Below are 23533 nucleotides of genomic sequence, written 5' to 3'. Positions count from 1 at the left end.
AGGAAGGAAGGAAGATATAGCTAGCTAGCTAGCTAGCTAAATAGATAGATAGATAGATAGATGATTGTTGTGATAGTGATGATGGTGGTGATGGGGGATGCCTTAAGCTTAAATCCTGTTGTAAAGTAGACCCATTAAATCAATGAGATTTAACTCTGTGTTGACTCACCATTCATCAATTGATTCATTGCTTCTCCATGACTGACTAATAGGATTCTATTAGGAAAATGGATCTTATGTCGGATGGAATTCTATAGGACTGATGGCTTGCTTTGCCCCATCTCATTGATTTCAAAATGGATCTATGATCAGCTAACTTCATTTGGATCTATCCATTTCATTGACATTAATGGTGTGCATTTTGGTGGGGGATTGTCCTACTCTGTGGTCACGAAATAGACTGGGAATAACTCTTCACTGCAGCATGCTTATTACATCTTCTTTTTGCCTTACTATTTAAATAGAAACATTAGCAGCTTCCTGGCCATTTGGCAAACTTATTTTTCTGCAGTCATTCTCAAAACAAGGGCTAAGAGGATGCAGCTTTGGCCCAAAAGCCCCTTCTACATTTTGCGTGGACAGCAAATCGTTGCACTTGCTGTATGATACATACTTCTCCAAAGCCCACTATAAGAGACAAAACCTACAAAACATAGAAACACGGCAGCTTATAGTCATACAGCAGATAGGAAGCTTTCAGACATCCAGCAGACCTGCACATGAAAAAATACATGTTCTCATCAAACCAGTTACAGGAAATATTTCCACAGAAAAGTCTGTATAGTCAGTAGTACAAAGGAAGAGGCACAGTTCCTTCCTTCTGTTTGGATCAGGATCATGCTTCTGATAGCTTCTGAGTTCAGTTTCTCCTTTTCTTTTCTTTTCTTTTTTTTTTAAATCCCTTTTTGTTTTGCTCTTGCAGGCACAGTAAATAAATGTTCTGTTTTCTCAGGCACACGAAAGGTCAAGCTGTATGTCACACACCAATACAGTTAATGGCCTCTTTCTTGAATGAAAAGCAATAGCAAACAGTAGTTTTGAGCAGAAAAGTGAGAAGGATCTGCTTCACCCCTTCCCCTGACTGATGCTTTACCTTTCGAATTCTCTCCAGTTCTAATTCTCCTCCTGCAGGGTCACAGAGGCATATGTGTTACCATGCAAAAGGGTGCCTAGGTCTACATGGGAGAAACAAGGTTGGACGGGGTTGGAGTAGAGCAGTTTGCAGCAGAAAAGTGGGTTGAGGTGGGGAAAACACATACAGTGGCAGCTGCTGAGGTTGGAATGTACGTGGTCAATGGCTGAGCAACATGAAGGAATGGGAGGGCCTCTGTGCATTGACCTGATGGGGATGTGGTGGGTGTAGTCAAGGCAGGGGTCCACTTTATACCACACAACATAGATGGTTTCTTGGGAATGGCATCACCAGACCACTCCTGTTTGTGAGTACTGTTGGCCAACAATTTGCCCTGCATGGCACTACCCAATATCAAAGCTGTAGAGCTTCTCTCTTAGTAAAAAGCCATCATGAACCTTTTAAATTTTAAATATTTTAAATCCCAAAGATGATTTAACTGATCCTACCAGAGGTATCTCTGAGCCCCCATAAATCCATATACAGTGCGCCCTTGTCTTATGTGGGGGATCCGTTCCAGCCCCCTCCATGTAAGGCAAATAGCACATATGCTCAAGCCCCATTGAAAATAATGGGGCTCATACCTGACGCACACCATTAAAACTTCTGCCATGCAGCTTTCAGTATATGACGCAGGCACACTGTATTCATAAGATGTAGGTTAGAAAGAAGGTTTGGACTACAACTCCCCACCAAGCTCTGTTGTCAGGGCCATATGTAGAGAGAAATTATACATATATATAGAGAGAGTGTTGGTAATTGTGTTGATTAAGAAGGTGGGCTCCACTTGGAGCATTTAGGGTAACAGCAAACTGCCTCCATTCCCTTTGCAGTGCCATTAAAATGAATCTATAAAGCACATTCTTTTGTACAAAGAACTTTCATTTTAGGTACATGGAATCACTGCACATTGGAACAATCTAACTCTACGTATCAAATATAGGAGTTAAGCCATAGGGAAAAGCTGCCACCAAGCATCTGGTGTGCTAGATGGAATTTGGTGTGAGTCAGCAAGCCAATTCTTTTGAGTTGTTATGAGCCAGCTCAACAATTATGCTTCTCACTCCCTGCTATAATGAACATGAAACATTTCCCCATGTTTGGAATGGAATGGACACCAATATTGTTTTAACTAACAAAATATTTCATTTCAGGTTTCCATCGGGAGACCAGACCAGAATCCACAGTGCAACATGAGAGGAAAATTTGACTTTAAAATATATTTACTCTTCCCTCCCTCTTTAGATGCTCTGTAACACTAAAGCCCAACAATTGCCATTGTTTATTGTGAAAGAAGTCCAGAAGTGAGGAGTGGTCTCATCTCTTTCTCTTCTTTTGTCCTTGCTTAAGTCACTGCTTGAACTGACATTTTGTAGCCTTACATTTTGCCCCTTGACTTATATACTAGTCATGCTCATCCGTGGTTATAATTACTATGCACTGTGTTATCAAAAAACACACACACATAGACAAAAACAGCCTTCTTCACTGTGCATTAATCAAGCTGGCTCACATTTGTCATCATGGTCTCTGTATGTGGCTGCTTGATTCAGAGTATTTTTAGGTAGAGGAAATTGATGTGTATGCACATGTTTTAAAATGCATACCACATTTCCACAATTCTACTCCACCACGATAGGTCTTGGTTCCATTCCACTGTACCCATCCACTAAAGGTGATACTATTCAAAGGATTAAAGTGAAGCATGTAGAGATCCTTCTAAGCCCCGATTATTCAGAAGCAGAAGGGTACTGGATGAACCATCCTTTCTTCGCAAATAATTTAAAGAATTGTCTGTTTCTTGCTTGGTGCCATTCAGTGCTTTGGCTCCCACAAAACTCAATTTTGAAACTCAATGAAAATCTCCATCAAAAGCTTTCTTGGACTACAATGTCTGATGATTCACTAGAACAATTCAAGTTGTAAGAAGCAAAGAATGTTCTCTCTCAGTCTGTCTCTCTGTGTGTGTGTCTGTCTGTCTCTCACTTCCCAACTGCTGTGGTAGCAACAAAGAAACCTACAACAGCCAGGAGAGGCATTAAAACTCTTTCATTTCCGAATTGTTTGTATTTGTGTGGTGCCATCAAGACCTGTGGCCTTATGGAATCCCAGAGTCAAACGAAAATACACCCCTTAAAGAGAAAGAGGTGTGTCATTCTGATGTTCAAAATGGCTCACCTTTCTGTTACCAAGAAGAAGAATGTTCCAATGTGTTCCTTCTCCCAACTCACTGTGAGTCTCTGTTCCTGAATCAAAAATGCTTATGCTTCAAAGAGCTGTTATCTGAGTTAGCTCTGACGTGGGTGTCGTCGGGCTCTGTTGGCTGACCGGCACCATCGGAATTTCCACGCCTAGTCATGCCGGATTGTTAGTCCCATCTGAATTCTTGCAGGCATAAGCCACATCCTTGGCAATGCTGCACATCCGGTTGGACATCTGCAGCTCTTTCCTAAAAGCAGATGGGAAGCAGAACTTCTTGAAACAAGTCTTAAAATTCTCATCTAAGAAAGCATAAAGGACGGGATTCAGGCAGCTGTTGGTATAACCCAGGGCAGTGCAGAAGTACAAGATGGCTAACTTGACCTCATTGTCCGCCTTGGCCCCCAGACATCGAACCAGGACAAAGATGTGGACGGGGGTCCAGCAGATGATGAAGACAGCCACCACCACCAGGACTAGGCGAGCAATGCGTCGGAGATTTCGGTCCTTCTCCTTGGATCCGGAAAGAACACGGACATTCTTGAGGCGTCTGATCATGAGGCTGTAGCAAATTGTGATGACCATGACAGGGATCATAAAGGAGAAGAGGAAAATGCAGATCCCAAAGACTGGATCCCAATAATCCACAGGTTCAGGGAGTCTGATCAGGCAATCAATCTCTGCAGAGAGAAAAATGAAAAGGGTTGGCCTTGAAAAAGGGAGTAATTTAATCTTCAGCAACACACTTTCAACTCCAAACATTCTTATATTGGTAGCTCATTTTTAAGAGATTTTAAACTCCTAAAGAATACTGGAATCTCCCTGTATTCAGCTCTTGCAAGGACCATTGCATGGAGACAGTGAAATATGCTGCCTCAGAGTGTAGTGGAGCTTCCTTCTTTGACTGAATGGTCATATGTTAAGAGTGTTTTGATTGTGTCTTCCTGCTTGGCAGGGCTTTAGGATGGATGGCCCTTGTGGTTTCTTCTAGCTCTATAATTCTATGATTCTATAAAGCAAGTATAAGTCTATCAGTGGCTTCAATCCTATTGTTTAGTCCCAGCTAGAATTGACACACTAAATCAATTGTTGAGTCATCACCTAGGTAAATCTCATTAAATCAATGGATATTCTAATACAAAAGCTTGTTTTATGCTGTTCCAGAGACTATAATACATAGAATAATAGAATCTTAGAGTTAAAGGGGCTAGAAAGGACCATCAAATTAAGGTCCCTGCCCTGTTGGAATATACAACTAGCCATGGACACAACTAATGATAATCGAAGCTTCTGAACTTGGTAAAAAGGCAGCCCCATGTACAGCGCATTACAGAAATCTAAATGAGAGGTTACCAGTACATGTACCACTGTTTCAAGGTCCTTTTGGTCCAGGTAGGGGTGCAGTTGGCATATCAGCCGAAGCTGGTACCAACTAACTACAACTAAACAAGAACAAATGGATTCAAATTACAAGAAAAGAAATTCTACCTAAACATTAGGGAGAATATGCATACACACACATACCCATACATACATACATACATACATATGCATACATACATACAAGTAGCTGATATAGAATATGGAGTGGTATTTTTGTGCAGAGAACAGAATTTTCTGCACAGGTGACAATGTGTTTTGCAAAGAAAATAATATTTCTGCACACTTAACAGAACACAAATCCTATTGAACTCAGTGGGGTTTACCTCCAAAAAGACACATGCAGCCTTGCTTTGTTTGATTCCCCCCCCCTTTTTTTTTTCTTTTCCTTTTACTGATGAGCTCTACAAGTTCTAATACACAACAGAGTTCAGGAAATTTTTCTCTCATTCTGTACCAATGTTCCCCAAATCCCCCAGCCAGCATGACCAGGGGCTGCAATCTTCCCTTGATGACTTTCCCAAGCTGTGATCCACTGCATGCTGCCTTTCACCTTCACAAGCATCTCAGCAGCAAGTCTTCCCTTTCTACTTAATTCCTCAAATTGCTCTGGGAGCATGTCAAGAGTGGCATTATAGTCCCAAACCAAACCCATGCAAGCTCAGAATTAGTCAGAGCTATTTCGCACTTGGCAAATAATCAGGAAAGAAAACACAAGCCCCCTGAGTCTTCCAGGCAAGCACCAAAGATAATTCTAGGGATTTTGGGTTGTTTGTGTTTGTTTTAGCTTTTTGTCACTCCTTGTCAGGACCAGAATCGGTTGATGCTGTCTGGGCTGGTATTACACTTATGCAATTCATTGCTAGGTCTATTTCCCCCCTGCCTTGCCTGCCAGGAGGATTAATATTTTTCGGTGTGCCTAGATTTATGGCTCATTTTAAGCAGCAGTGCTTCACAGGGGGAAAGATTACTATGGCTTTGAGAGAAGCATTCCACAATTCCAGACAAGGGCATAGTTACCATTGGACTGGGAGAGGCTTTGCCTCTGGGCTTACTTCCAATGGTGGCCCCCACCTGCCCTACCCTGTGTTCAAGGGGATCATTTGGATTTTTTGGCCCTGGGTTCCTGTATAAGCTTTATTATTATTATTATTATTATTATTATTATTATTATTATTGCTGCTACTATTTATTTACTACCGACCTCTCCCTAAGAACTGAGACAGATTACATCATAGATTAAAATACAATGGGCCTTCCACATTAACTGGGGTTAGGTGGCAGGAACTCCCACTCCTGATAGTGGAAAAACCACAAATGAGATAACATTTGATAAAAATGATCACATTTATAGCAAAAACATATGAACTGCTGTTAAAAATGAAAACAGAACAAGAAGCAGTAAAAGAATACACTTTGTAGTCGGGCCAAAATGTAGGACACCCTCTCTACTTTAATAAATGGGAAAAAATCATGGAACAAGAATGTATAATTCACACTATGTATGGACATGAAAGAGAATATTTATAAAATGCTCCACAGATGATATTTAACACCAGTCAAACTAGGTAAAATATATAAAAATGAAGATGAGAAGTGCTGGAAATGTGGTAAAATCAAAGGGACCTTCTACCACATGTAGTGGATGTTCCAGCTTGTCTGCATCCTTTTTGAATTGTAGTGCCCAAAACTGGACACAGTATTCCAGGTGAGGCCCTACCAAAGCAGAATGCAGTGGTACTTTCACTCCCTTTGATGGATTCATGATCTAGAGTTACAGATCCATAATGGCTCTGTGTTCAGTAAAACTAACTACATAGTCTTATCTTAAAACTACATAAATGCCTCCCCAGACCAGCTTAAGAGCTAGTAGCCAGATTGGGCAAAGAAAGCCCATTCAGCTTCCTATTGAGGTGTAAGGAAGATGACATTTCCCTTTCCTCCTGCCAGGAAGCAAAGAAAATCAGAAGCAGAACCCCATCTCAAGTCTTTGGATCTGTCTGCTCTAGCTAAGATACTCTTGGGGCAAACCAGAATATTCTGGCCCTAAAGATGTACAATCTCCCCCCAACCCCAGTTACCTGGCCCTCCACTTGATATGGTATACTGGGAGAAAATGCAAAACCAGTAAAAGGAGCCAGACTTGAATAGAATGGAATGGAATAGGAGTGGAATAGGAAAATGTATGTGTGTCTCCCTCCCCATTGCTATAGTTCTTCAAGATATAGCTAGAAAACTTGTTATTGTCAGTCTGACAAGAGAGACAAAGAATGGAATGCAGAGAGTAGGTGAGAGGAGCAAAACTACAGGGTCTAACTGGAAAACACTGTGCCACCCAGCATCTCCACTTCCTCTGCAGGTCACTTTGGGGCTTTCTAAACCGCCATTTGGGACGTCCTCCGGACGTCCCATTTTAAAAAAGGGGCGTCTCTTTTAGACGCCCCTGGGCCTAGTACGGACTCCGTCCGTACAAGATGGCGGTGCCCTTTCTACATGGGCGCCGCCATCTTTGCGTATCGGACGCTTAGCGAGGCCCCTGGCGCCTCGCTACGTCACAAACGCGACGCAAAAAGAAGCTCCATTTTGGAGCTTCTTTTTTCGGTCCGCGCGGGAGTCGGGCCGTCTGAAGGCTCCGGCTCCCCCGCGGACCTTCTGGCGGCGGCGGCAGAGCGCCGCAAAGCGGCGGTCTGTACCCCGCCTTTGTTCTGAGGTTGGAATGAGATGCTCAGCATCAAGCACATGTCTAGTTCTAACCTCAAAGCAAGTGACCTATGGCAGTGGTAGACATACTAGGTGGCACAGCGGGATGTGCATGCAAATAGCTCCTCAGCATTGGAATACAGGGTCCCAAATCTTTTGAGAAGATTCAGAGCATACAGCTGGTTGTGGTGGTTGTCATCATCATCATCATCATCATCATCATCATCATCATCATCATCATCATATTTTCGTATATATTGCCTTTCTCCAAATATAGAGACTGCAGGTGGCTAACAGTAAATTTAAAACAGTACAATTTAAAAACAATTCAAAAGCATTTGAAAAATATAACACTCTCTCTCTCTCTCTCCTCGGCAGCTCCGGTCCCTCTCGCTCATCTCTCTCTAATATTATTATATATAGATAATCATAAAAAATAAAATGATGGCATATTTAAAGTACTAAAATGCATTAAAACTATATACAAACCGTGTAAAAACTATATACAAAACTATATCTGATTTGCACAACATTTAAAAGCTTAAGCCCCATCAATTGTACCTGCCATCGAAAGGACAACAGGAATGGGGCCATCGTGGCCTCTCTGTGGAAGGAGTTCCAGAGCCTGGGAGGGTGATGGCCCCGTCTCTTGTTCCCACTAAAGGAGCCTGAGAGGGTGATGGGATAGAGAGAAGGGCTTCTCTGGATGATTTCAATGTTCTAGTGGGCTCATAAAGGGAGAAACAGTCCTTCCAATAACCTGGACCCAAAACCAGCTTCATAAGTCAAAACTCTGAAGTGTGCCCAAAAATGGACTGGCAGTGAATTGAGCTGTTGCAGCAAGAGTTATATGTTCACTGTAGCTAGCTCCAGTTAACAACCTAGCTGCAGCTCTTTGGGTGAACTGAGCACTTTCCAAGGCAGCCGCACATGCAGCAGATTACATTAATCCAAATAGGATGTAACCAAGGCATGTGCCACCATGGCCAATCTGACTTCTCCATGAATGGATGTAGTTGGTGCACTAGCTTTAACTGTGCAAAAGTACTCCTGATCACTACTGAAACCTGGGCTTCCATGCTCAGAGCTGAATCCAGGAATATCCCCAAGCTGCAAAACTGAGTTTTCAGGGGGATGTAACCTCATCTAAACTATTCCCAGATCTGTCTTTCAACTAACCAAGAGCACCTCCATTTTATCTGGATTAAGTTTCAATTTGTTTACCCTCATCCAGTCTGTTACAGCTGCCAGGCACTGGTTGAGCACAGGAACAGCTTTCTTGGAATTAGATGGAAAAGAGTAATAGAGCTGGCTATCAGCCTCTCCTAGCTTGTGTGTTCTTCTTCCATCAATAATTTTTGCCATCCTGACCATACTTCATTTGATTTTTTTGCCAAATGTGTCCCAGTTTTAATCTGCAAATTGCTGGAGTGTATGACATTTACATCAGACAGCCCACTCCCCATTCATAGTTAATTTCATAGTACTCACCATCATTTTCATTCTCGGTAGATCCCATTACCATCACAGGGATCCCAAAGACAGAGGCCAAGGCCCAAATGCAAACATTGACTAATTTAGCTTTGTTGGGTGTGCGGATGTCCAAGGCCTTGATGGGGTGGCAGATGGCAATATAGCGGTCTACACTCATCATGGTCAGGGTGAAAGTACTGGTGAACATGTTGTAGTAGTCAATGGAGATAGCAATTTTGCAGAGAGCATTGCCAAATGGCCAGGAGCCCAGGAAGGTATCGGTGCCTTGGAAAGGTAAGGTTATCAGGCACAAGGTATCAGCCAGAGCCAAGTTAAAGATGTAGATATTGGTTGCTGTCTTCATCTTGGTGAATCTAGACAGAGAAAAAAAAAGACACAAAATGATGGAACTGAAACTAAATGTGGTACAATACTGGGCTGCACTTCTACAACAGCTAATTGGCATACTTAACTGACTTGGTTGTTTTTGTGTGCATTTCAGTCATTTCTGACTTATGGTTACCCTAAGACAAAGTATCATAGGGTTTTCTTGGCAAGATTTGTTCAGAGGAGGTTTGACTTTGCCTATCTCTGAGGCTGAAAGAGTCTGACTTGCCCCCAGTCACTCAGTGGTTTTCCATGGCTGAACTGGGGTTCAAATGAATGCACTTAAAGATGAATAAATCTAAGTAACTATTGCTATGACTATAACTCCCCCCACAACCTATTTCACACTAGGCATCAGCTACATGGGGAGAAAGAGGTCCATTTTGCCAGCTAGTGGAGCACAGATGAACATTTCCATCAGGTTTGCAGAGGTCAATCCAGAAGAGGTTACTTGATTACTTAGAGGTTACTTATCTAAGTAGGTTGGTGATGTAGAATACTAATCTTCTGGTTGGATTTGATTAGGTAATTAAAATATGGGATTTTAGAGATTTGTAATGGGTGAACCCACCTATCCTGGGCTCCTGGGAGGAAAAAAATAAGATATAAACCAAATAACAATAACAACAGGTGTAGGAGCACCAGGAGCCCTGGTGACGCAATGGTTAAATACCTGTACTGCAGCCACTCACTCACAAACCACATGATTGCGAGTTCAGAACCAGCCAGGGGCTCAGGGTCGACTCAGCCTGGCATCTTTCCAAGGTAACTAAAATGGGTACCCAGGTTGTTGGGGGCAATTAGCTTACACATTGAAAAGCGCTTAGGGAGTGCTTAAGTGCACTCATAAGCCTTATAGAAATGTACTTGCTGTTGCTAAAAGTTTTATAATGATTTCCATATTGTTGTTCATATTCACATTGGTGTTGTTTAAAAAAAAATTCTGTGCTGAATTAGAAAGGCATAATATTATGTGTGCCTCAAATATAAGACATTATTCTCCTAACTCTCCCCTCCCCCAGCTCAATAGTCTTTGCAGCTGGGAGTCAAGTGGCAGAAATGGTTGAAATCTCTCCCTCCTCAGCACAAAATGTATTATTCAGCTTTCACTATCTAACATGGGGTGAACAAAATCCAGGCACCAATTTTAGCCCCTGGCACCTGCCACCAGCCCTGGGAAATAAAATGGATTGAAATCTAGTCTTTAAAAAAAGAAAAAAAATGAAATGAAAGAGTGTACAATTGCATGCACTCTAGGATTCTATGTATTCCTTCATGGACAAATGAGGTTGGACAGGATGGCCCTTGGAGGTATCTTCCAAATCTAGGATTCTGTGTATTCTATCTTGTTTTAAAAAAAAAAAAGAATTTCCACTCCCAGAGAGAGATTCTGATTTTGGAGTTAGCATGAAGCTATCATTCTTAGTAATAGTCACTGAAACCAATTTCTCTGCTAGACCTACAGTGATGAAATTCAGATGAATGGAATTAAACTCCCTAGCAGAGACTTCTTACTCCCATACCAAACTACAAATCCTGGGACTCTATAGGATGGAAAGGGCAGTTAAAGTGGTTGTTTGTTGGTAACTGCCTTTGAGTTGATCCCAACTCATGGCAACTCAGTGGATGAGACATCTCCCTATCCCCCACTGCTCTGCTTAAGTCCTGTAAATTCACACCCAAGTCTTCCTTAACAGAGTCCTTCTATCTAGCATGTGGTTTTCCTTTCCTTCTGCTTCTTCCCTCCAGCTTTCCTAGCATTATTATCTTTTCAATGAATTGTGCCTTCTCATGAGGTGGCCAAAGTATGACAGCCTCAACTGTGGTATCAAACTGTTGTAACTGTGCAGCATGGAAAAACCTCTGGTGGCTTCTCATTCAGAGGCTGGAAATGGTTTTCAGGGCTTGGAGGGTGCAGAATGAGCCTTTGGCCTACACAAAATCCTAAAGGTCACAAATGTCTAGCTGACTACAGGATTCCCACCCCCTAACCCAACAAAAGAAGTTACAAAGCTAGGATGAGCCCTGGTAGATCAGACAAAAGGCCCCTCTAGATCAGTCCTCTCCTTCTCAAAGTTTCCAACCAGAGACCTCTGTCTGGGAAGACTAGAAGCAAGACATGAAGGCAGTGGTCTTCTTCCACTTCTATCCAGCTGTTGAAATTCAGAAGTATGCTGTCTCTGATGCTGGAGGTAGAATTATCAGGCATATAATACCTTAAAGGCACCAGATCCCATCTGATCTTGGAAGCTAAGCAGAGAGACTGCCAAGGAATGCCAGGTGCTGCAGGCTATATTTCAGAGGAAGGAACTGGCAAAACCACCCCTGAGTATTCTGTGCCTATGAAAACCCTTTGAAATTCATGGAGTCACCGTAAGTCAACAGGTGAAGGCACATATATACACAAACAAACCTTTGGTTATTTAATTCCCTGAAAATGGATAATTCCAACAATCTTCTCCCCACTCTATGAAGGGCAAAGAGTTTTTCTGTGCCATTTTCAAGCACAATTTGTATTTCAAGACTCTGCTGGGGAAAAGCCACTTGTGCTAAAATATGCATAGTTTTCCTGTTTCTGAACAGCAATCTGTGTGTTTTACCTATTTCCTGTATATTTTTGTGCAAATTAGTTTTCCCAGTGAAGTCTTGAAGTATGAAGAGTTGAGTGGCTGGTCTTCTTTTCTTCAGTGGGGAATAAAACACCAATTTTTATTTATTTATTTATTTATTTTGTCAAGGACACAAATATTACTGGATATTCTTCACATCCACAGCCATCATAGTGAACAGTAGTTACCGATAGTCTTATGCTCCATAAATCTGTCTAGTTCTCCTCTGAAGAAGTCTGAACTCTAAGGGAAGAATCGGTTCTGAACATATTTTGGGGAGTTTGGAGAATCAGTTTAAACCTCACATTAAAACTTGGAGTGGATTTACTGCCCCATTGGCATGAAAGCCACTAACCACCCTTGCTACAATTGTGTTGTGAATGTACACACACATGCACACAGAGAGAGAGAGAGAGATGCCTCTCGGATGGACAAAAGAACTCACTGAATCCAAAATGGGGGTAAGCCATTTCACCCTTCCTTTAAAATGTAGAAAACAGGATGAATCATCAGTTGGTCCATGGAAAGGGTATATATAGCTCAGCGGCAGAGTACATGCTTTGCACGTAGAAGATACCAAATTTCTATACTCAGTCCCATTTTAACAGATTTTCCATTGCAAATATTTCATTGGTGGCAGCTGGCAGACACTGGGGAGGGAGGAACTGATTGGCACTCTAGGCCACATACCCGAACTTGTCGGCCCTTGTATTTTAATAATGCTGGCCTCACTCATAAAATGGAGATATCAGCCGAGAATCTTCTCAGAGGTTATATAACACCAGTTTATAACAGTGCGGCTATACCAGAATTACACTATGCTGGAATCCTCTCTGAATCACACCATTGTGCAACCGACTGAACAACAGGCAGCAATGCTTTTAGCGTGTCCCTGTTGCACAGTGATTAAGTTGGTGGAACAAAGTTTGTTTCCTGCACAGAAAATATTATTTTCTGCACAAAACAACCATGTATGAATTTTGTACAAAGTCCTGAACTGTAAAGAATGACATCAGTTCAGATTCTTCTCATCAGACTTTCTTGACACTCCCCAAACATGTTTTTGTCAATTTTCCCCCAATATTTTCAAATGTTGTTCCCATTCCTATGGTCTCATTTAGCAGAACTCTTTGTATGCTCAAATGCAGCACTGTGACATTTTTATGCATGGTCCTAGGTCATAACCACCATTCTCATCACAAAGTCTGTCTGTGGCACTAATCTGAGCTTTGGGCTGGACTCACTATTTAAATCATGCTGCCCCTGCATTCTGCACAGTTTAATTAGGCAACGTTAACACTTGCAAGTGTTAACGTTGCCTAATTAAACTGTGCAGAATTTCAAAATTATGGCAAGCTTAATTCTCATTCATTATACTTACAGTAATAAACCATTTTTGTTGCTTTTATTCCCATACCATCCCTTCATTGTTGTTACAGCTTGATTCTTTCCCAGAAATGGCCTTGAACAATCTTAACTGAAGTTCGCTTCCTTTCCTTTATTATCTCAGCACCTGTGTCTCAGATCATGATGTCTCAGCAATAGCTATTACATGTATAACCCGTTGCACCAACTTCCCAACATACAATGAAAGGCAAAGTACATATGGAACTCTTGACAGAGGGCAAGGACAGGAGATACTACTTAGCTATGTAACTGAGGTAGTTACCTAACTAAGGGGCAAAACAGACCACCCTTTTGGAGTGGCGTCCTGCAGCCCCTTTCCTCGTTGGACTGGGGCTGCAGCAATTGCACGCCATGGTCCCAATCTGGAGTTTTGCCTGAGATAAAAAGAACAGCAAAATGCAGCTGTTCAAAAAGCCTTGCTGCCATGGTGGCATTTTTTTTGGTGTTCCTTTGGCACAGTGTGTCTAAATACTGTGCCAACAGAAAGCTCTGCCATGTGTTGAGTGTACAGCATGACACCGGCATCAGGTCACAAGGCATCAAAATGACCCCCCCCCCCCCCCCCCCCCCCTTCAAGCCACTCTGTTTAGCCCCTAAGAAGCTGATACAGAATCATGGCAGATATTTCTACCAGTGTAACACAAATACTAGTTAGGTAACATTATATCAGAGCTAGTATGGTATAGTGGTTTGAGTGTTGGGCTATGATTCTGGAGACCAGGGTTCAATTCCCAGATGGCCATGAAACCCACTGGGTGAACTTGGGCAAGTCATACCCTCTCAGCCCCAGAGGAAGACAGTGATAAACTCCCTCTGAACAAATCTTGCTAAGAAAACACCATGATAGGTTCACTGTCTTAGGGTCATCCAATACTTTTTGGATGCTGTAACATAATTACTGATTAAAGGATTGTTTATAAGACATCCACAAACATAGTCTCAGAAAGAAGTATAATGCAGAGATCAACAAAGTCTATAGCTATCTATGGAAGTTTTTATTTTGTAGATATGCACATAGATCAAAGATATAAAAGGCATGATGGTTGTCAGTAAGTTAGAAAGTATCATTTTTTGCTGCAGTGATAATGTTGCATTTATAATATTAGAAATGTTAATTGCATTTATATTGTTTAAAATGCTCTGTGTGTGTGTGTGTGTGTGTGTGTTGTGTGTGCCTTCCAAGTCATTTCCGACTTATGGCAACCCATGGGGTTTTCTTGGCAAATTTTTTTCTGAGGAGGTCATTCCCTGAGGCCATCATTACATCTTCTAGAAGTGTGTCTGGTATAAAGCCAGTCACCTAAGCAGTCACCCAGTGGGTTTCGAATGTTATAGCTGTTCATAATCATGCTGCTGTATTGTTTTTTCATTAATAGGGTCATGACAACTTGACATAAAAGTATTCAGTGTTCTAATACAATGTTACCTGATTGCTATTTGTGCTCTAGTGATTACATTCAGGGTATTCCTGTATTTGTTTGTGTTTAGATATTTCTACCAACTTGGTTCAGCATGCTGTATCTCTCAGAGGCCCACCAAATGCCTCCAGAAAGCCCATAAAAAGAGGATATGATGAAATATACTAATTTTTACTGTCCTTTGTCAATGACAGAGGTCTGACATAGATATAAATTTGTCCAGCCCCTTCAACACTGATCCAAGTTAGTGACTGTTGCTGTATCTTGTAATAAGGTATGCTATAGTTTAACTCTGCACTGGGCACTGAAGTGCTTTCCTTTATCTGTCCCGAATCTCTCATTGTTCTGCTCTTGACGTTGCCACTGACGTACACACTGCTTCTTCAAAAGTATGTCTCCCAGTTTAATCGAAACAATAAGCTCTGGGGAATCACTGTGCTACAACTTAATGCCACCACAGCCTACTCCCATAGGCTCACAACAGAAATGTTCAACTTTCATGCAGCATCTGTCACTTGGCACCAGTCTCATCCATCGAAATGAGATGCAAATCACGTCAACTACATTTAACTAGAAAACAACAATCAGAATCAACTGGCCCGCTTCTGATAGACTCTTGACTCAGAATTTTGTACCAGCCATGTTGCCTGTCCTTGATCTAGGTAAATAAACAGAGGTTTTTGCATAAATCCACCAATATAATCTAGGATTTTGTCATTTATTGCCAGCTGTCATTAGGCCATTGAATACTTTTGAGGGTGATCTGTAAAACACCCAAGAGCAAAATGGCCTGACCATTTCTCATTATTGATTTTGATGTGGAAACAAAGGTCTGTTAATTACCAGAGACAAAAGAATATCTCAGTGGGAAGTTTTTAAATGCACATTGGTATTTCAGGGGTTCAGTGCTTTCTCTTTCTACAGAGAACACAATTATGCTGGGATGGGATGGGCTCCTGTAAGAAGACTTTGTAAACAGGAACTCTGTTAACTGAGGTATGCCTGTTTTCAAAATGCTGTGCAGGAAAACATCCACCAAGATATGGTGGCTGAGATTCTCTATCTAGATGTCTACCTAGATATCAGAGTCTAGCTATAACTAGGTGTCTACCTACCTAGAAGACTACATGGATATCCCTCCAGACCATCTTAATTTGACAACAACCTCAACAAAATGTAGGCCTGAGACTCTTAACATTGGCACCTTTTTCTTAAATCTTCACCTGTGTGATTTTCAATGAAGAAGCCAATGGAGCTTCAAAAGCTTACACCATGCATTTTGTACATTTTTGGTTGGCCCAATGAAGGTATTTCTGTTTTGTGGTTTTTCGATATCATTGTATATTTAAGTGCATTAAGCATAATGCTTTGCATGTGCAGCTCCATACCTCTGTGCCCTTCAAAACACTGGCAATCCCCAGATGCCCTGCTATGGAGGAGGAGACAACCAGCAGCACCTGGCACCAGCTGAGAAATAGAGAGTTACTTCCAGATCTCTAGCTGCAGATGAGTGTTGCTGGTTGCCTCTTCCCACTCTCCCATCCTCAGCAGTAAATGGCCACAACTGAAGACAGTAGAGCATGACAACTGCCAGGGGACGGGTTGCATGTTGCCCAAGAAGCTAGTGAAAAGCTCCTTGTACAACATCCAAGAAGAGAGAATGTGGGTGATTGTACTATCTGGATACTTGCACAAGGTGGTATCCCATACCTCCCTATACAAGCAATTTCCCTAAGTAGCTTGCTTCCTGAGATCTCAACTTTTCTTCCTTGGAAGAAAGAGATAGAGCCAGCACAGCCATTAGAATGCAGGGCACTGACAGATTGAAGAAACAAATGAATCACCCTCCTCCTTCTGCCCCTGGATCATGGGCCTTCTAAGAAAGGGAGGACTGGCTGCCCCCACCTCCAAACAGCAGCTGAAGCAAGACTAAGAAACTACCATTGTCTCTACCAAAGTACAGAATTTTGGATATAGATTGTGACATAAAAAAGAAGCATCAAGAGTTTTGGCAATATTTCCTGTCTGTCTTGTAACCTGAGTAGGATGAAGGCTTTTCTTATCATTTTAGATATGTTAATCAGCTCATCTGCACAAGAGGGTCTCCATGTTACCATCCAGCTCCAGCTTGTTAATGGTCACTCTTAAGATAGTTTTCAGTGTTTATTGAACAATTGGGTTTTTGTTTGTTTGTTTTTGCAGATACAACCCCACACTGAAAACTGCACATCTGCTGAAGCAGGTTTTATTCCCTGAAAATATATATATGCAGCAATCTTGAAAATACCACAAGGTTCTCATTGTTAGTTTTGTTGCAGTAGACATAAACACAGCCACACCCCTACCTCCCTTGAACCCGTTGCCAGTGTTCACCCAGGCCATTTCATATTGCACCACTATAGCACCATGATTCTACTTTAACTGCCATGGCAATATCTATGGAATCCTAGGGTTTGGAGTTTGGTGAGACACTGAAACTCTCTGGCTGTAAATGCTTCCTAGGATTCCATAGGGTAGGGCTATAGCAGTTGAGGGGAAACTGTAGTTCTATAACTGCGCTGTCTGAAAGGAAGCCTGAATTCTTCAGATATCTTACATAAAAATGTTTGCTAGGTTGTTTTTTTTTTCATTGAGTGTGGGCTAGGTAGCAACAAGACTGCTGCATGTTGCTCTGTTCTGCCAGCCCTCCTCATTATAGATTGTGATTACTCCACATAAAGATGTCCGCTCAATGTTAATTACATTTGTATCTGATTTGCTCCCAATGCCTGTCGTAAGAATTCATGTGTGGAGGTGAAATCCAAAGGAAAACAGAGGATACTGGAGCAGCTCAAGTTGCTTTGACGAAGTTCTCATAAAATATTTGCCATGCCAGCAACTCAAGTTCAACGTAATTTAATCCCCACAACAGGCAAATAGGCAAATCCTTCCTTGAAAAAAAAAACTATTAAGGAGTCTCTTAATGAGCATTCGGATTATTGGAAGAGCATTAATTTCATTTCTATGTCTTTCTGCTGATGGTTTCCCTGTACTTTTCTTTCCAGAGGTCAGTGTATAATGAGGAGATAAGATAGTGTTGATATAAAATTGGAAGGACATTTTCTTGTTTGGGAGCAATATTCCAACCTTGTCAGCAATCCTTCAATGGCTACACTTTCCCCTCACCACTGTATTATGGCTTTATCATGCCAGTCTGTGCCACAATGTCCTTCCAAGCTTGAGAGTCTGCTGAAACTCTCATGGGAGCACAATGGCCTTGTCTGCACAAGCCAAATAAACCAGCCTCAATCCCTCTTCTCAGTTCAGACAAAGCAGAGTCCAACCCTTGCATCTGGCGTGAACAGTCCAGAAGATGCCAGGGTCATTCAGTACCAAACCTGGGGTATACCCCTCTTATCATGGATTTTAAAAACTCCATGCTTGTTCTGGATCCTTCAAAAAGATCCAGAGCCCTCTATTCCAGCGGTTCTCAACCTGTGGGTCACGACCCCTTTGTGGTTCTCAATTTGTGGGTCACAGCATTAGGAAGGTTGAGTCTATTCTGACATCAGCTGGATGTTCACATGTGTGTTCCACTGTGCCACCCAGCACAGCCACCATTGCTGTTGATCACTTGCTCTGAGGTCAGAACGAAATTCCCAGCCATGTGATTGAGGCTGGGCTCCTTGTTCTGACCTCAGAAGTGAGTGACTCATTATGATGGCAGCCATGCCAGGTGACACAGCAGGATGCACATGTGAACAGCTGCACTGTGTTGGAACAGATGGCCAAGATAACATGGAGAGGTTAGGGCAGCTCTGGGACAAGGATACTCAAGACTGCCTTCAGAGTATCCTGGCCAATGCAAACATCATCTGTGTTTCAGGAAGAAAGTGCAAAGTAGCCACCCTACCAGCTTGGAAAATGAAGGGAATACTGTGGATATAATAATAATAATAATAATAATAATAATAATAATTATTATTATTATTATTATTATTATTATTATTATTATTATTTATTTATTTATAGCCCGCCCAATCACAAGGAATCCAGGCGGGTTACAACAGTAAAAATAAAGATAATAAAATAAAATACAATAAATAAATAAATAAAATACAATAAAATTAAAGAGAGCGAAGTGAGTACATTCACAGTTAGGCCTGATGGAAGTTGGGCCTCTCTTTTTCACTCCCTCCCAGGTCTGATGATGATGTCATGGAGGGAGGGCTCTTCTTCTTGAGGCAAGGATTTTATTTTAATTAATTTTAATTTAATTCTTCTCATTAAATTTAAGAGAAGAATTGGTGGACAGAGTGACATAAGTCACAGTAAATGGGGAGTAGAACTAGGTAGGGAAGGCCTGCCGGAAGAGATCCGTTTTAAGAGCCTTCTTAAAGGCTGTAAGAGTAGAAATGTCACGGATCTCCTTCGGCAGGTCATTCCATAGCTTCGGAGCTGCGATGGAAAAGGCCCTCTGGGTGACTGAACTTAGCCTAGATTTTATTGGCTGAAGTAGATTCTTCCCCGAGGACCTTAGAGTGCGGGACGGACAGTATGGAAGTAGGCGATCTCTTAAGTATTCTGGACCCAAGCCATGTAGGGCTTTGAAGGTAATCACCAACACCTTGTACCTAGCATATCTTTATTTCAGTAAGGCCTTTGACAAGGTTGCCCATGACATTCTTGCACACAAGCTATTAAAATGTGGGCTAGACAATACAACTGTTAGATCAGTGGTTCTCAACCTGTGGGTCACGACCCCTTTGGGGGTCAAACAACCCTTTCACATGGGTCACCTAACACCATTGGATCAACTGCTACTTCATTACAGTTATGAGATAGCAACAAAAATATTTTTATGCTTGGGGGCCATTCACCAGTCTTAGGCAACATTTCCTAATATAAGTCCACAACATGACAAACACATCTGACCAAAATTTCACAATATATGCTATACTACATCTGAGTATATCTACCAGGCTTCTGTAACTGAAATCACAATCCCATCCAGACCTCTTTGGGCACACATCATTTTTTGTTAGAATGATGAACAATGCTAATGGGGCAGAATGGATCAGGAGGAGGGCAAAATCGTCACTGAGCTTCTCCGAGATAAATTTGCTGAGATTAGACAGAGAAACCTTGGAGTGTCCTCTGGTTGTGCATGTCAATTATATAAATTAATCCTCTTCTTCCTTAACTTGACATGCTTTGGGTCTAGCCAGGATGACACTGAGCTAAGTATCAATATTGAGGGAAGTGATAGTACCACTCTATTCTGCTTTGGTCAGACCTCATCTGGAATCCTATGTCCAGTTCTGGGCACCACAATTCAAGAGGGATATTGACAAGCTGGAGTATGTCCAGAGGAGGGTGACCAAACTAATGAAACATCTGGAAGCCATGTCCTATGAGGAGCAGCTTATGGAGCTGACTTTAGCCTGGAGAAGAAAAGGTTAAGGGGTGACATGATAGCCAAATATTGGAAAGGGTGTCATACTGAGGATGGGGCAAGTTTGTTTTCTGCTGCTCCAGAGACTAGGACATAGAGCAGTGGATTCAAGCTATAGGAAAAGAGATTCCACCTAAAGTTTAGGATGAACCTCCTCATGGTGTGAGCTGTTTGAGAGTGGAACACACTCCCTCAGAGAGTGGTGGAGTCTCTGTCTTTGAAGGTTTTTAAACAGAGGCTGGATGACCATCTGTTGGGAGTGCTTTGATTGTGTATTCCTGCAGAGGAGGGGGTTGGACTGGGTGGTCCCTGAGATCTCTTCTAACTCTAGCATTCTACAGTTCTATGATCATATAGGCAGGGTGGTTTTTTTGAGAGTTTTTGTATGGACGTGTTTTCCAATGATTGTCAGCATTACCTTTTTGGACTATACAGTAACTCCCAGAATTGTCCATCAAAATCGAGTGGCCAAGATAGCTGGGGACTTCTGGGAATTGGAACATAAAATAAAAGTAATGCTGACAATCACTAGATGTTTCTCAGCTTCGGTTGTGATTGTGTGCAACAGGGAAGGAAGGAAGGAAGGAAGGAAGGAAGGAAGGAAGGAAGGAAGGGGAGACAGAGGGAGGGGAGAGAAAGAAAGAAAGAAAGATCAACTTGTTGATAGACCAGCTGACAAATAAGAGTGATGAGAGATGCAAACAATCACACAGCATGTTGTGGCAGAATCATTTTGAACCATCCCTCACAGCAGGAACATTCATCAATTGGATGACTGCTTTTATAGCTGCTCTCCAATAAGGATATTAAATGGAAAACAGAAGGAGAAAAGGAAGTCAGTTACTTCCGAACTAAGTACAATGGAGGTGAGATTCTTTTGGACATGAAAACCACGTCTGTGTCTTAACGATAGGAATTTAACCCTCCCAGGATAAGAAAACACTTCAGTTTCCTAGAGAAGATAATCCCCAAATGCATAACTACAGAGGTGTCTCAGAAAAGATTAGTTAAACATCTGCATACACACATAGAACTGCACTATGAGAAGCAAAGCTTTTGAAGATGCAGGAAGGAAAGAGTATGAGTTTGCCTGCTGCCAGAGAAAGATTAACAAAGATATTCAAGAAACTGGGCTTCCAGCCCATTCAGGTTGATACAACTCCATCCAAACCATTCCCTGAACACTTCCATCTAATTACAGTTATCAAACATGACTTCTTATAATTATTTACTGGGCTGCTAAAGAAAAGTTCCCTAAGGCACTAAAGTTAATACAATCAGAGAGCTGGAAGGGGTGACCACATGTTAAGGAAAAAGCAACATGGGACATACAGTAAGAGAAATAAAACTTGTATGTGAGAGTCAGAATGACTCAGCAGAAGCCAATAGAGAACCACACAGGTGTGAATGGTAAAGCAATTAACAGGTCCTGAGTGCCAAGGACAAGAAATGCATAGTGGATAATTGGACACACCTGACAATTGTTAAGTGGTCAAGGCTGAGATGATGAAATCATTAATTGTGGGATGAACAAGGAGAACCAATGGGAATGATGTACACGCCTACTGGGTGGAAACAGACCACAGTAGGTGGTGCCATGATTTGGCTATAATAATGACTATAGATCCCAATGCATTTTGTGGGTTGTAGTAGAGTGGGTAGTTGTGGATAGTAGAGTGAGGAGTTGAGTATTGTTTGGAGCTGTATATAGTAGAATAAAGTAGATCTTTTATATAAGACTACTGAGTTGTCTGGTGTCTTGGGTGAAGCTACAAGAACCAGCAGGACCCTGGTGAAGAAGGGTGAAGACTTCTGTGGAAGCAAGAGTGAAAGGCTTGGAGAGTTTGTCGGGGTCTTCAGCCTGTTCTCTGTAACTCTTGCAAAGATATAACAACTGGCCAAAACTGGTCAGCGTGGTGCACAACCAGGTGGTGAGTTCCAGGCCAGGTGAAGAGCCACAACTTCCATCATCCCTGACACCACAAGGGCCATTTAGTCTAACCCTCTGCCATACAGGAATATGGAACTGAAGAACTCCTGGAAGATCCATCCTTAATTTAAAGACCTCCAAACAAGGCAAGCCCAAAACCCATGGAGATAATCTACTACAATGTCAAATAGGTCCTACAGTAAAAAAATAAAAACAAAAAACATCTTCCTAATGTTTGGGTGGAATCTCTTTTCTTGTAGTTTGAATCCATTGGTTTGTAGTCTCTGGGGCAGCAGAAAACAAGCTCACTCCATCCCCACTGCTCTCTGTTGTTGTTGTGTACCCTCAAGTCATTTCCAATTTATGGTGTCCCTAAGGCAAAGTCACCCAGTGGGTTTCCATGGCCTAGCGGGGAATCGAACCCTGGTCTCCAGGGTCATAGTCCAGTGTTCAAACCATTATACCATGCTAGCTCTTAAATATTTGAATACATTTGCGTAGTAAAATACTAATAAAAGTACTAATATTTTATGCAGCAAATAAAATAGTTCTCCAGGTAAACACAGTTGATGCCATTGCCACTACAGCAAAAAAATAATGAATGAAATGCAGTAGTTTCTGCATCAAGGGTGGAAAAGCCATGGCTTTCTTGATGTTGCGTGGCTCCCAACTCTGATCAACCAACACTTTGTAGGGGAAAAAATACAGTTAAAAATCATATGATTTTCTATGGTGTGCATCTGTGTAGGTGTTTTAGTTCAGAGACTGGAAAGAAAACTGGGCCTGAATGGACTTCCAAACAACCATTCATGCAACTCACATGAGATTTTATGTATACCTAACTGGACATGTGGAAATTAAAACCAATGCACTCCCAAACACACATCCTGAAATCCTACAGTGATAATCACAGTAGGGGATACTACTGATGATTAGAGTATGGGGCCCATTCACACTACAGAATTATGGAGTTATTATTCTACCTTAACTGCTATGGTTCCATCCAATGGTACCCAGGGATTGGCACTTTAAGGAAAAGCATTTAGAAATTCTCACCCTGAGTGTTCCAGTGCCTCACCAAACTACAAACCCCACGATTCCATAGGATGGAAACATGATGATTAAAGTGGAATCATAGCTCTACAACCTTGTGGTCTGAATGGGTCCCAGTCTGCCAGTTCTTTCCCAATAATCATGAAGCAGGATGTTCCTTGAACAGAGTTATTCTGGTAGTGGAAGGCAGATCCTGGATCCAAGCCATGGACAGGAAACTTTTTGAGCATTTTTAAAGTATCAATTTCTTTCTCTTCCTTCCACTTCCCCCTCTGTCCTCCACTTACTTCCCTTGTTGCAAATTCAGTTCAAAGAACAAAATTAGCTTGCCCTCAATTGATCAGCTGGGGGCAAGAGAAGAGGAAAATAAATAATAAATAAAATCTTTATTTATATCCCGCCCTTCCAAAA

The 23533-nt window shown here is 41.8% G+C and overlaps 1 protein-coding gene across 1 annotated transcript in view; it reads right to left on the bottom strand.

Annotated features, from left to right (window-relative positions):
• Window positions 1-68: 68 nt before the first annotated feature.
• OPRL1 (opioid related nociceptin receptor 1) overlaps window positions 69-23533 on the bottom strand; it is a 39975-nt gene continuing 16510 nt past the window's right edge. Inside the window, exons 3-4 of the mRNA XM_042466160.1 lie at window positions 8903-9258; window positions 69-4011 (exon numbers count right to left, since the gene is read on the bottom strand). Coding sequence (XP_042322094.1) covers window positions 3488-4011; window positions 8903-9258 — 880 coding nt within the window. The 3' untranslated portion in view covers window positions 69-3487. The remainder of the gene's footprint in view (window positions 4012-8902; window positions 9259-23533) is intronic.

This window comes from Sceloporus undulatus, chromosome 4 (assembly GCF_019175285.1).
Source record: "Sceloporus undulatus isolate JIND9_A2432 ecotype Alabama chromosome 4, SceUnd_v1.1, whole genome shotgun sequence".
Classification (NCBI taxonomy): Eukaryota; Metazoa; Chordata; class Lepidosauria; order Squamata; family Phrynosomatidae; genus Sceloporus; species Sceloporus undulatus.
The sequence above is the reverse complement of the archived record's forward strand: the minus strand, read 5'-3'. Positions and strand labels throughout refer to the sequence as shown.